Source organism: Pygoscelis adeliae, unplaced genomic scaffold (genome assembly GCF_000699105.1).
Source record: "Pygoscelis adeliae isolate BGI_AS28 unplaced genomic scaffold, ASM69910v1 Scaffold242, whole genome shotgun sequence".
Lineage (NCBI taxonomy): Eukaryota > Metazoa > Chordata > Aves > Sphenisciformes > Spheniscidae > Pygoscelis > Pygoscelis adeliae.
Genome location: NW_008824369.1, coordinates 2,927,012 through 2,941,159, shown reverse-complemented (window position 1 = coordinate 2,941,159; position 14,148 = coordinate 2,927,012). Strand labels below are relative to the sequence as shown.

Below are 14,148 nucleotides of genomic sequence, written 5' to 3'. Positions count from 1 at the left end.
CTAATAAATTAGGCTAGTACTGGGTGTCCTGCGGTAGTTTAAGGGTGTATCTGTGTGTTCATTATAATCTCCTGCTACCAAGAGATTTAAAATACATCTATAAAACTTCATTTCTGGAGCTAAATTTAACTGTGGAGATGTCAGCCAGGGAGCAAGCTCTGCTGAGTGGGGTTTTTTTTGTGGGTTTGTTTTTCTTTTTCGAAAGAGAAAGTAGCAAGAGAAGGAGAAGCAATACTGGGTTTGACTGACTTCAACTGTTGGAATAAAATATTATCACTGCATAAGTGTCCCTCTTTCTGCTGTAACATTTTTTGTCTAAACACAAAGAGTAGTACAGGTTGGGTGGACTTGGAGGTTGGATCAGTTACTCAATCTGCTTCTGTTGTTTCTGCCACACAGGGTGACTATGACCCCAGCAGAACCAAAGTTCTTCATTTCAGCATGAACCCAGCGAGCTTGGCCAAGCAGCAGCGCAAGGAGGAGCAGCAGCAGCTCCAGGAGGAGTGTGAAAGGCTGAGGGAGCTGGTGAGGGTGCTTGAAGGAGGTGGCTCCATCCCTGGGAATTTGGAAGGAGTTGGGAATTTTCAGTCACCACAAGAAATTGCAGGTAGGCTGCTGGCTTCTGGTCATGAAGATGCACTTACTCATTCGTACTGCCAGAGGAATTGACTGCAGAAGCAGATGGAGACATTGAGGACAGTGTGCGTGATGGAATGGTTATAAGGAATGTGAAAAAAGCTGGGTTGATGCAGAAGAGAGTGAATGTGTGGTGGCAATCCTGTGGCAGTTTGGTACGGAGGGTAGGTGGTAAGAATAAATAATAATAATCCATATCATTTGCTCATGATAAATGAAATACCAATACAACAGCCTTCATAGGCTGGTGCTGCCGATGCAGTAAAAGGAAATATTTCCTTCCTTTCAGGGCTGGTTTAGCCCTTGAGGTAGTACAGACAGCAGGAAATAACTTTAATAGCTGCAGGGAAGCAAGTGGTTGAAATCTTTTCAGACCTGGCTTAAAACAAATTAATATTGTTTATCAGTGTATATGTGCCCCATTAATCACAACTACATTCAATACTCCATGAAAATAGAGTACATCTTTCACCGAGCTAAATACATTTCACAGAATCTGTGGCTCTCCTCCAGTACAGTCTGTCTTCCCTTCACATACCTGAATGAGACTTTTTAGTAAAGTAACCCCAAAGTCAGCACCTCCAGACATGCTCTCAGACTCTGTAAATCAAGGTAAGGGTAACAATAAAACGTGACCCATCACCTGCAACACTGCAAGGGGACCAGGCAGAGTCGAGTCATGCTGCAGAGCCCAAGAGATCTCACTGCTGTAACTCTCTCACCTGTACCTTGCCCTCAAAACATTTTTGTTAGAGAAGAGAAAAATAAAAGAGAGCTGAAGGTCCCTGTGGAGCTAACGTGTTGTGTTCCAGCAGCACGTACGTGGTCAGTGTCCGGAGGTCAGGATCCTCCCTCAGATGAGGCTAAGAGGGCAGAGCTTTCCTCGAAGGCCATGTGTGCTGGAGACTTGAGACCCTCAAAATGGCAGAGCCTTGGTTTAAAGAAAATACACAGAAGAAAATATCTTTCACTGTTATGACACCAAAATTCTCTGGAAGTAGCTGGCTTGTTTTCCCATTGCTCAAACAATAGTACCTTATTACAGCTAAGAACATGTTTGTTCTGGCATCTCAGAGTGGATTATGGTACTATTAAGCCTTAAAAATATGACAGTGAGAAGTGTAGATGGGGTGGTTTATAAAGTGAAGAGCTGACTGGATGTTAGAGGTACAATGACAGTTTGTCACTGTTGTTAGTGGATGCTCTAACAAATGCATAAGCATTAAACACTTTCTGAACATTTAAGGAAGGCTGCCTTTGCCCATAGGAGCTTCCAGTCTAAGACCCTGATGAGACTCGAGCAGTTCTTGGGGATAGTTCTTGCGTTGCAATTTGAATTTGAAATGCACTGGATTTTAAATTACAGCAGATGCTGCTGCCCAGTGCCCTTGTCTGTCGTTATGCCCCTGAGTAGCCTGGCACATCTAATGCTGCAGATCCATGCAGCTGACAGTGCCCCTCAAGCCCAGGGGGGCAGAGTGCCGGTCAGGGGCAGAGAGGATGCAGAGGTGAGGTCAACTCTGTGTCTCTGCTACTGATGAATGAACCTCTGGGATATCATCTCCGGTAATTAGACCATTTCTTCCGGGGGAATGCGTTTCTCACATACGCCTCCTGTGATTTGTTATTCATAATTATTATTCTGCTGCCTTTCACGCAGTTGCTTTTAGCTGTTTGTGAGGCGTTTCTGTGCTGGGATGTTACCAGGTTTGTCTTTAGCTTATAAGGGATGCATTTTTAAAGCTGTTTTCTCTTCTGCCTTTGATTCCAACAGGAAAACAAGCAGCTCACTGGGTTTCAGGGTGTTTCCAGCTTCTCTCATGTGTGATGCTTTTTTTCCTTTTGCCCCAGTCCCGTGCTACATCATTCTGACTTCTGCTCACGAACTCAAATGGGAGAGAGCATCAGTTGCAGAGCCTAGCAGGGTGGGAAATACTTCGGTGTCATTTATCAGAGTCACAGGAGGGCCCTTTACATTCTCAGAGTGCCTGTAAATGCATATGGAAGTGGTTCATGTAAACAAAACAGGAAAAAAGCTGTGAGTGAAGGATGGAGGAGCCCTGTGGATGACTGTCTTTGAGACCAGGGCATGTGTATAAGTAAGCCAGGTTATATGGAAAGACCTTGGGTTTTTTCTTCTATTTTATGTACTTGTGTGCATCATTGTCATGCACGGACAACATTGCCATTAATAGTCCTAAACCCTCCTTTCTGCTGCGGGAGCATTCAGCAGTATGGTCTGAGGATGAAGACTCTGTATATTAGGATGTGCAAGAGATGCTGAGGATGTTATGGCACTGACCGCAAGGTTGGCAGGCATATCTGAGCTGGCTTTCAGTTAGCTAGGTGAATGCCAGGTTTGGCCTTCTTGCTGGGGCAGGGCAGAGCTCCCGGTGGGTTAGGGGACAGCTCATCAAGCGCGCTGTGCAAGCTGCATCCATTTTTACATTGACTCTATCCTGCTTTGCTCACACAGCATCCGCAGTGTGGATGCAACAGCTGTTCCAGGAGTGGTTTAACAACATGGATTCATGTGGCCAGAAAACTTACACTGTCTCCCTCTGGATAAGAAATGGAGGATCCAGCTTTCGCTGTTTTCTTAGGATCTCCACAGCTCTGCCCACAGGAACAGCTGCCATATGCCTTCCATTTTAGTATATTTTCAAGGTGTGAAATGGGGAGCATGTGGCAGAAACTCCCTCTGCTCTGTTTGTCACTGTGCAATTGGCTGCCTTGGGGAGGGAGGTTTATTGTGCATAATAAGGGAGCAGGTTTCAGTGAGGTTTGTGGAACTGTTTCTGTACAAAAATAACAAGAATTAGAATTTTTCTTGCAGCCCTTTCTGTCAGCTGCAATACCCATATGTCTGTTTATCCATCTCACTCGTATGACACATGCAAGAGGCAAATTCAGCCCTCTGAGCTTTTGAGATGGGAGGTCCCCTGTGTCAGTTGAATGGGATGAAGGGAGACCAAGGACAGAGTAGGAAAAATGTGGATAAAAGCTGGGAAGACAACAAAGGTCATATGTGGGTTTGCATTTTGCCTTTTGACAGATAGAGGTAAATGTAAGATTTTGTTGTCTCATTTTGCCATATACCCTGAATGGCTTATTGGCAGAGGTGAGGGATTTGGGTGGCCTCTAGCCAGTCAGGTTTGCTGTGTTCAGCAAGCTTATGTGATCTGCAACAATTATGCTTAAGGTTCAAAGAATTATAATTATACTTACCAAAAAAACGCATTAAGGACAATGATGTTGATGGTTTTGATAATAATGTATTGGCCATTATTAAGTAAGTTCATTGGGCTGGAGTGCAGCACGTTTTTTCTGATCATGGTTCCGACTCCTGGATAGGTAATAAGGAAATTATTACTGTGGACATTAAAGCTCATTAAATGTGACTCTATTAAAAACCAAGGTTATGCTGGACTTTAAATCTCTTTGAGCATAACCGCTGGAGGCTGCAGCACAACCTGGCAACTCGCCACGTAGTTCAGTGGACCTTTCCTCTCATTTATGCCGTAATAGTCTCTATTAAAATGGGTACCAGGGCTATTGCAAAGGAGAGGTTTGAACAATGTGAGCTATAACAACATACCGTCCTTTTTCAAAGGATAAATTTGCACGCGGGGTTGTGCGGTATTAATGGGGCAGATCTGTGGCAGCCGCATTACGGGAATGGGCTGTAACTTTATGGGTGTTTTGTTTCTCTCCCGGTGGCTGCCCGGGTCTGGGTTGCGTAAGAGGAGAGTGCACCAAGGTCAGGCTGCCATCTGGGGAGAGGCTCTGAGTCCTCCTGTCTCTGAAACAGGGATGCAGATTGTAACAGCTTTGGAAAGGTGGCGTGGGGCATCACTGCCCAGACTTGGAATCTGTTCCAGTTCTGCATTTCTCTTTCCCATACTCTGCACACCTTTCCCTCACACACACCTTTTTGTATTTCAGGCTGCATCTTCTGCTTTTTTTTTTTCCAGCTCTATAGCTTTTCCTGTTTTTTCCTGTTTTTGTCCAGGCCATTTCTGTTTAGGTCTTCCTTTCTTGTCTTGTCTGGTCCCAGTGGACCTCTTGATTTTTCTTTTCTGGCGCTGCTAGAGATGGAGTTAGGTTTTAGTTGCGAGCAAATAGATAAGTGGCAGCTAATGGGGAGATGACAATACACAATGACTTGTGTATTGTAGCAAAGCATAGGTAGAAATGAGAATGCTTCAGGTGCTGATTATTTCCATTTGTGTTCTTATCTTAAAAGTAATATGTTTGAAGGTAGGAATGGAATGACCCGTGGAAGCTGGGTCCTGACTAAAGAATGCAGTAATGCAAATTTTCCATGAGCTCTCATGATTTATTGCTATCCTGTAGGTACAGTGGAGCATTCCCTTCTTTCATGCAGCCTCTCCCTGTAAGAAAGAGGAAAAGTGCTTTTCATATTCTTTGTGTTGAGAGACAGGCTGGCACCCCTACCAGGAAAGAGCATGGGGAAATCAGCTCTGATTTCAACCATCTGTGGAGAATTTTGGAAGTGAACTATTTTCCTGAATGTAATCCCACCAAAAAGGAAAGCTACTCATCCATCTCAATGATTTCAGTGTCCTTTTTCTCTTGTTAGGGAAAAGTAGGAAAAGGGGGTCCTTGATGAAGGACTGGGGAATCTCACTCTAAGGCAGGTGTTTGAGCCTAAAAAAGATGCTACATCTGGTGTTCAGCAGAGGCTGTCTCCAGCACCACTGCCACATCAGGCCCTTGTAAAATGGTAATTAACTGGAATTAAATTGGGTAATGAATTAATATTAAAATAATCTAATCTTGTTGAAGTGACAAACCAGAGATGGTAATATTTGTCACTGTCCCAGCATGCTTGTGCTTCTGATGAATGTGTTTCTGAGTACAGAAGGTGACAAAAAATGAGCAGATGGAATTTAAAAGTTGCCATTCTCCATCCACAGTTGGCTGAGCTGTTGGTGCTTGGAAGCCTTGGTGCTTCCTACCATCTGTGTATAGGAAATCCACACATGATGAGGGCTGCACCTGCAAATGAAATCTGAGTCCACCTGATGTAGGATTTTTCTGTGACCTTAGTTGTTGGTGGGTGTGCGTGTGCTAGCGCAGCATCCATACCTCACTTTGTGTTGATGGCTCCCAGCATCTCTCTGGTCAAACAAGGTTGGACCATGTGAGTGCATAGAGGGAAGCTCTTCTTTGGTCACATAATGCCTCTTCCTAAAGCAGAGGAAGGATTCATCAGGTGACACTTTTCTCTATGATGTTTAACATGCCAATTCCCCTTCAATTTGTACTGAAGGAATTGTCTTTGTAAAGTGAAGGTCCAGGGCATTTGCTGTCTTCAAATGTTAAGGGACTTTTGCTAAGAGCAGGATGTTAGCCTTTGCCTGCCTGTATTTCAATGAAAGTCATTGCTTTCTGCATATCCCAGTTTCTTCTGAAGTTTATAAAGAGCTTGTCTTTGCCTCTGGTGTTTTGCTGTGCACTGATGAAGTTCTGTGCTCTTTCACTCCGGAGATGGCCACGGGTTCTTGATGAGGAAGAAACCATTCCCTACTGCTACCTGCATCGGAAATGTTGCATAGCTTTAATGTGCAAAACACAAATGATATGGAAAGTAGCACACAGGACGAGTTTTATTAGCAGCAGTCCTTGGGAGCTGCTTTGCCTGACCTACTCAGAGCCGTCCTGCCTTCAGTGCTGACTGCAGCTGAAGAGCAGTGCCTCCTTGGGGCAATCCCCTCACCTCTCAGCTAGTTATCATTATTATTTTTATGGTGCTGGTTTCTCTACTGCAAGACGTTCAGACCAGTCTGGGACCTGAATAGTATATTAAGACTGGGAATAAGCTGGTAGTTTAAACAGAGCTTGCTTTGATTTCCTTCCTTATCATCCATATCCCTTTGTCCCAGCCCAGCACTATAGGTAACAAGGTGGGGCTGCTAAATATACATGTTTTCCTAAAAGACTATAGCCAAGTTGGGACCTCCTGTACTTCAGTATTGACAGTGTTACAGTAGTTGGTGGGCAGAGTCTATAAAACCCTTTTACATTACAATGATGTCAATACATTTGGGCAGTCTAGCCACAAGGGGAAAATACCTTGAAGCCTCCATGCGTCCTGATTCAGCAACAGTGTGGCCTTTGGTGGTAAATTCTCTGCTCTACTGAAGTCAGCGCAGGCACCTATAAAGAACCAGGTTTCCTGGCTTGAATGAAAGCGTAGTACCTCAAGAGAGCTGAAAGAAATGTTCCCAGGTTAAAAAAAAAAAGTTGCTTTTATCTTACATAGCATTTGTCATCCAGATAGATTCCCAAGTTTTTTTGGAGATAACACAGATGTGAAGTCATGCAGCACTGAATATATTGAAAACAGTGTGCCCTGCCTGTGGCAGCATGCCATGAGTCTGCTAAACAACCAGAGAGACTTGCCCCCAAGCACAACTTAATCTGTGTGCTGCGAACAGCCGGGACATGAGCAGGCAGACAGGGGTTGCTGACTGAACAAACCCCCGAGGATGCCTGAAGCCTGCAACTTCTTGTGAAACTGTGATGGGAAGTGCCAGTGAGACATTGCTGGGACTTTCAGACTCCATCTGCTGTCCAGGGAGCCAGAGGTTTGTAATAAATCTGGTAACGTAGTTCTGTTGTAGCTACTGAATGTGTAAAACTTGGTGTCAGTCAAAGGTTACTACCCAGACTGTACTTAGCCTTCACAAAGAGCAAAAGAGCTGCAGGTTTTCTTCCTGGCCCCTCTTTTCCACCCAATTCACGTGTGGAGTACCTGGAGGCCTCAGTCTTTCTGCTTTTGTGAGAGGCAGCCTGTGAACCTGCACAATACCTCCATGTAGCTCCAGTGATTCCTACAAGGGTTTGTTGGGTTTTTTTAAAGCATCTCCTACCCTCTTGCTAGGCACTGTGTAGAAGTTGATTACAAAATATTTAGTAGAAGCAGCAGCCTTGCTCCAGAGAAAATATAGCCACTTTACCAAGAAAGAAATAGTAAAATAAGTTGGGAGGGAGAAGGAAATGGAAAAGAAAATAAAAAAGTATATGTGATGAGGGGGGACCAAATTTAAACACTGAATTATGAGAATATCTACAGTGGTTTCTGTAGCAATATGAAGAAGGAGGCTCCCAAGGGAAGGGTGTTTGGGCTTAGAGATCATGCCTTGAATCTGGGTGTAATGGAAATGAGTAGCACTGCAAGAAAATACCACTGGGGAGAAGGTTGCTTGTTTCCTAGGCGGATGCATTTTAATCATAGAATCATAGACTAATTTGGGTTGGAAGGGACCTCTAAAGGTCATCTAGTCCAACCCCCCTGCCGTGGGCAGGGACAGCTTCAACCAGATCAGGTTGCTCAGAGCCCTGTCCAACCTCACCTTGAATGTTTCCAGGGATGGGGCATCCACCACCTCTCTGGGCAACCTGTGCCAGTGTTTCACCACCCTCAGCATAAAACATTTCTTCCTTATATCTAGTCTAAATCTACCCCCCTTTATTTTAAAGCCATTCCCCCTTGTCCTGTTGCAGCAGGCCCTGCTAAAAAGTTTGCCGCCATCTTTTTTATAAGCCCCCTTGAAGTACTGATCGGCTGCAATAAGGTCTCCCCGAAGCCTTCTCTTCTCTAGGCTGAACAACCCCAACTCTCTCAGCCTTTCAGCCTAATTTTCCTTATTCAGTACTGATGCAGTGAAGTTGTGGTGTTATATCTGGGAAGGAAGAGGTCACCTTTGCCGACGTAGACGGGAAGGTTAGAGGTAGCTAATGTCTAGGTGGCAAGGTTAGGGGTAGCTTCTGGGACCAGGTAAGTCAAGAGAAAATGTGTGGAGAAACCTGGGCTGACAGGGAGTATTCTGTCTTCTCCTGGCTTACTCTATATGTGGCTTTAGAGGAGAATCGTTGATAGAAACAGTATTTTTAAGCCTGCTGACTTGGGTTTCTAGTTCTCAGTCCACCAGTAGCTGAGTGAAACATGAAGTGACCATGAGGTTGAATTGTTCTTACTACCAGGCACGTCCCTTCGTGTCCTCAGAAGTAGCTGTGCTCTTCCATCTATAATCAGGGGCAGTTCAGAGCCTTTGCAAGGAGAGAAGTCAATGGGTAGTGGAAGGGCCTGAAACCTTCCTCCTCCCGTGTTTTAACCCCTTCCCACCTGCCAAATCCCTATAAAACACTATCAAATTTGTACCATACAGAAACTGCCCCATTGCAGATAGCACTCTTTGTGACCGTAGTTCTTCTACATCCCTCTGGTTCTTCTATATCCCTCTGTGCTGATGGTTTCTTTATCATCCGGAGACAAGCCAACGGGCTGTTGAGCTTTATGGGTCTTGGTAAACTTTGACAATTGTGTTTTCCTGCTTGGGTATTTGAGTCAAGCTCTTGTTATTTGGTTGTTGCCTTCTTGGTGGCTATGTAGCAGTCAGGATGCTCCCGCTAGATCTCTCCAGTCCAGCATTTCTCCTGAAGGGACGGAAATGCAGTATTACCTGCCGCTGCCCTTTGGATCCTGCAGGGTTGTGATATGAGCTGCCTCTTACAGCAGTTTGCATCACAGAGCAGCTTTTGATTAGGACCGATGTGCCGTAAGGCCTCTGGATGTACACAATTGAAAATGCTCTTTCATTCATCAGCAGGATTGAGAAGAAAGGCTTGTGCTGATGTCTCAAATTCAGGCTGACACAATTTCCCTGACATTAGAAAAACCAGGCTGGCAGCGTGGCAGAGCTCGCTGGCAGGGGAGAGCGTCAGATCTCTGCTCTGCATCTTGTCAATGTATTGTTTCTCCTGGAAATTAAAGCTTGATGCCTTTGTGAACAGTAAAGAGTAGTGGAAATCTGGTAGAGGAACTTCGCAATGGGTGTCGAGGTTACCGGGAAAGTCTTGAAAAGCCATGTGCTGGCAAGGTCCCCTTGGTTAGGGATGTTTATTAGATTCAGGAAAGATGACAGGAATGGGAAAATACTGAACTTATTTACACTTTCCCTCTCAATACTATCCAAGGTGGCGGTATTCTTGTTATGGCAGGTTCATAACGGGAAAAAAATTACTGAATTTGCTGTTTTTCTCTGGAGTCCTCATTTCAATTTCCAGGTAAGTATACGTGGCCGGGAGCTGAAATCTGACTGTCTTCACAGAATAAATAGGGACTCTTTAACACTGAATCCCAAATGAGGTGGGGTGAATGTGTAGAGACTGAGAAATAAAATATGTCTACTCGTTCCACATTTTAAAGGGGGAACGTGTACAACTAAAATTCAGAATCCAAAGGATAACTTTTTGCACGGGCTGTTTTTCTGGTTTACCTACTTGTTTCTCTGTGGGAAGATGTTTTTCCTGGGAAATACTGTTTTCCAGTTGTGTTCCCAATTTTTCTTTTCACTTACTCTGATTATTTAGGAGCTGTAAGTGAAGTAAAATAAGGCTGTTTCAATATTCAAGAGCAGCGGCTGTATTTAAGAAGTTTATATTTGGTGAGTAAGTTGATGACATTGCATTATGTGAATTTGATGTGCAAACTTGTCACTAAAGTGTAAACATAGTGACAGCAGGACCAGCAATTCCCAGCCTAATCAAGTAAGCAGAGTAACACATTCTTTGAGCTATAGAGTAATAGAGTCTGATTTACATATTAAACTGAGAGAAGCTACACAGATCCAACAATTAAGTTGATATTTTAATTGCATAAAAATCAGGAGATTCGAAGTTATGTTTCCTGTTCATTTGTCACCCGCCTGTATTTGTAGTTTTTTCAAGGACTTTATTTGGTATGAAACTAATGTGGATTAAAATACATGAAATGTTAGCCATGGAAGAAAGGAGAGCTTTGGATTTGCTGGGTTAGAAAGCAGACTAAGAGAACTGAGAAGTTCTTGGTCTGTTTAAAAAATAGGACAATCAAATTCCAGGTAATTTCTTTCTTAATATTCTAGTAAACATGTTGGGAGGGAGGGAGAGGGAGCTATATTCAAACGCAATGGAAAAAATTCCCGTTGATGTCAACAGACTTTGAATTATATCCTCAACTTCTTGTTTTCTTTTTAAGGAATAAGCTTTATTTAATTGCAAATTCACACAAATGCACTAGTACCACTAAGAATTACATCAATATATGGATTCTGTCCTTGGTGTTTATGCTAGTTTCACAGTACTGATCTTGCATTCAGATAAGCATGCACGTATACAGCTACCCTTATCTCCCCATGCTGATGTTCTGATATATGAATGCTTGTTCCCTGCGCTCACAAAAAGCTATTCAGATGCCAAGTCTGACGATTTTTTTTTATAATCTTTCTTTGAATTAGACTACAAAAAGAATGTGTTTGAAAAGGGTAACTAATGGATACACTTTTCTTCCTGATGAGGAAAAGAAAAATGGTGAAGTGCTGAAAAATGGTCAAGCAGAGTTTTGATCAGGCTTTTCTAATCAAATACATTCTAGGCGGTGAGCAAGTAGGAGAAATGTTAATCCACAGTGGATTTATTTGGAATGGAGAACATTTATTTGGAAAGCAATCAGCGTATAAAAGCAGACACTTGTAATTACTTTGCCATCTTAATCATGGCACTGACATCAGTACCATGATGTGATAATGTTGTGATAGCCTTTTGAATGTGGTACTGACATAAGAATGTCAATAGGAAGGGAAAGAAGCCTCTCTTAGTATCTTCACACCTATCGACCTGGTTTGCTAACCTCCAGGTATTCTGGGCAGCTTGTCCAGTGGTTACTAATCATGCAGTATCCTAAACAAAAAGGTGTAAGACCCTCTCAGCTCGTTTGGAAAAAAGCCAGCACCTTGCAATCCCCTTGGGAATCCACCGGTGGACAGTACAGCGGCCAGAGCGCTGCTGTGATGAGCTCCCAACATGGCACAGATCAGTAAGTAGATGGCAGCATTCTGCATGGCGCTGGCTTTGGTGCGGTCATCTCACGCTTCTGGTGTGGTTTTGTGACAAGGAGGCAAAGGCATGGGGCTAAATCAAAGCAAGTCTTAAATCTGAGGGGAAAGTCATGCCTGTCCATCAGGGATTTCTGAGCATCTGGGAGCAATCCATTATTGAGACTAAATTAAAGCTACCTGGTGTGGCTTATGTAGTCACAGCAGCTGATGCAGTCTTTACTCGCTATTTCAGTGTTTCCATGTTTTCTCCATTTTAGTGCCAGGTTACCTGGCATGATCTCCAGTTAGAGAGCAGTAAGTCAATCCAGCCTCCATTAGGGAACAGCATATTCATTCTTCTATACAACCAGCTCCCGCTCGACGGATGAAAATCAGACAGATGAAAAGCTGGCTAAAATCAGATTCAGAAATTGCCTTTTCATTCTCTGGCTGTCTAAGTGTGTTTCTGTCTGTATTGAATAGAAGAGTCTTGATGCATCCTGTTGGAGTACTGTAGCATGGTGGGTTATTGGGTAGGTATGCAACTTTGTAAAGTTACCTTCTGCGATGATCAGATACCATCATAGGCGTGCAGCAGAAGTATTTAAGTTAAATAGATCAGAGACTTCTCTAAGGAAGGGCCGGAGGCAGCAGCAGCATCCACCTTCAGTAGAGACTGCGGATGTGTCATCAAAAATCTTGCCGCTAGTGGCATCAAAGGCGAGGCACAGATCTGAAAGATTCAGCACAGGTTTTCTGAATAGGCTGATAATGACAACGGCGTGTGATTCCCCTTTTAGACTGCCATATTGCAATGACTTCCCTGAAATGAGGCAGAATTTAGGCGAGGGGAAGTTTCCTTCTTGTTTTACAAAAGTGGTAAAAATAAATCCTAAGTTAGAACTGGTGATGTTAGATCTGCGTAACAGATGTGGGCTAAAGGCGTTTTCATCATCAGCCACCATTTGAAGTAACTCCTGGTCAGGTTGTTTCCATGATAATGTCCCTTCCTCGGTACGTGGGCAGTGTGCTGATGCGTTTGCAAGCTCCCCGCAGAATGTATTTGGACTCCCAGGGTGCCACAAGGAGCAGTGGAAATTACTCTTCACTTCCATTTCAAAGTACTTCTTTCTGCTATAGGATCCTTCACATTTTACAACCTGAAAAACCCACAGGAAGAGGAGGGGAGCATTACCCTGTGATTGTATTCTGGAGTCCCTAGGAAGTTTTTGGTGAAATGAAAAATTTTAAGCAGAATGTTCCCATGTATGCAAAGTCTTCATCTGCAAGGTGATGTCCTAAGCCAAATGGAGGGGATGCCTGCAGCACTTGGGAACGTATTTAAAGCTAATGGCATCTTAGTTACGCCTCAGGTAGCTCTGAGTCCTAGGCTGCTAACCCCAACAGTTAGAAATAAATAAGGATAAAAATTAGAACTACGCATATCCCAGTTATTGCAGCATGTTAAACACTGCTGTTCTCCTCTGTCGAAGGTGGAGTGAGCCAGGCTGTTCCATAAAACCAGGGCAAATGAGCAATTAGCAAGAGGTACAGAAATAGTGTTTAGGAAGGTATAAAGTTGCTCTGAGAGCTATAAAATGTCTCTCCTTGTTTTGCTCATGGTTTAGAGTGGGAATGTTTGACACTTAACAAAAGCTGACTAATTCTTTGTTGTTTCCCTTTAATGATCAGAATTCAGGGGAGGGCTAGCTGTGGCAGGCGGGAGAAAGTGTTGCCGTGAAAGTGAAGCTCTTTCTAATTAGAAAGTCCCTTGCATGATTTACTTTCTAGTGATTTGAGTGCTGGCCGGTGTGAATGTGTCAGCAATACTGACCAGCACGATGCAGTCTTTACAGTGCAGGTTCTGTTTTGCTCTTCAGACATCAAGAGGTGAAGCCTGCTCCAACAAGGAGAGTCTGTGATGAGCGAAATTATAACTGCGGCCAGCCGTGCTAGCGACTTCACCATCTGCTGTGAAGTCTCTAGCTTGAATGCCAGCACTTGTGGTAGCAGGCATAATGATGATAATATTTTCCACTTCTGTAGCACCCTCTGTCCAAAGGTCTCTGAGTATGCTAGAGATACTAATTAAGACTCACAGGACCCATGGGAGGTGGGCATGAGTCTCCGCACTAGCTTTTCTTGCTTGCAGAGTCTAAAGAGATTGTGGCACTAATCTTTGGGCAGCAATTCCTTCCATCCGGCAGCTCTGGAAGAACTAAAAATCTCTCGTACTGTTGTTAGTTTACATCAGAGCTGTATTAGAGAGGCAGTCTGACTCACGTTAACCTGCCAGAGTGTAAGGCAGGGAGTGATCTTCATGCTCCTAAGTGAGCTTTTTGGGGGAGCAGCAGAGGCTGGGCCTGCCTTAGCTGTTCCAGAGTTTCTTACAGTGTAAGTCTTGGAATAGGTCTTATAACTCGAGTCCAGTCCTTGATAGGTGGCCTTCCATGGAAACTGGACTCTTAAGATCAGACTACAAACAGTGCAGTGTTCTACATGTAAAAAACCATAGAATCATAGACTAGTTTGGGTTGGAAGGGACCTCTAAAGGTCATCTAGTCCAACCCCCCTGCCGTGGGCAGGGACAGCTTCAACCAGATCAGGTTGCTCAGAGCCCCGTCCA

At 43.9% G+C, this 14,148-nt stretch overlaps 1 protein-coding gene across 1 annotated transcript in view; it reads left to right on the top strand.

The window, feature by feature from the left end:
- MAD1L1 (MAD1 mitotic arrest deficient-like 1 (yeast)) overlaps positions 1 to 14,148 on the top strand; it is a 382,016-nt gene that overhangs the window by 251,536 nt on the left and 116,332 nt on the right. Inside the window, exon 16 of the mRNA XM_009320026.1 lies at positions 400 to 607. Within this exon, the coding sequence (XP_009318301.1) occupies positions 400 to 607 (208 nt within the window). The remainder of the gene's footprint in view (positions 1 to 399; positions 608 to 14,148) is intronic.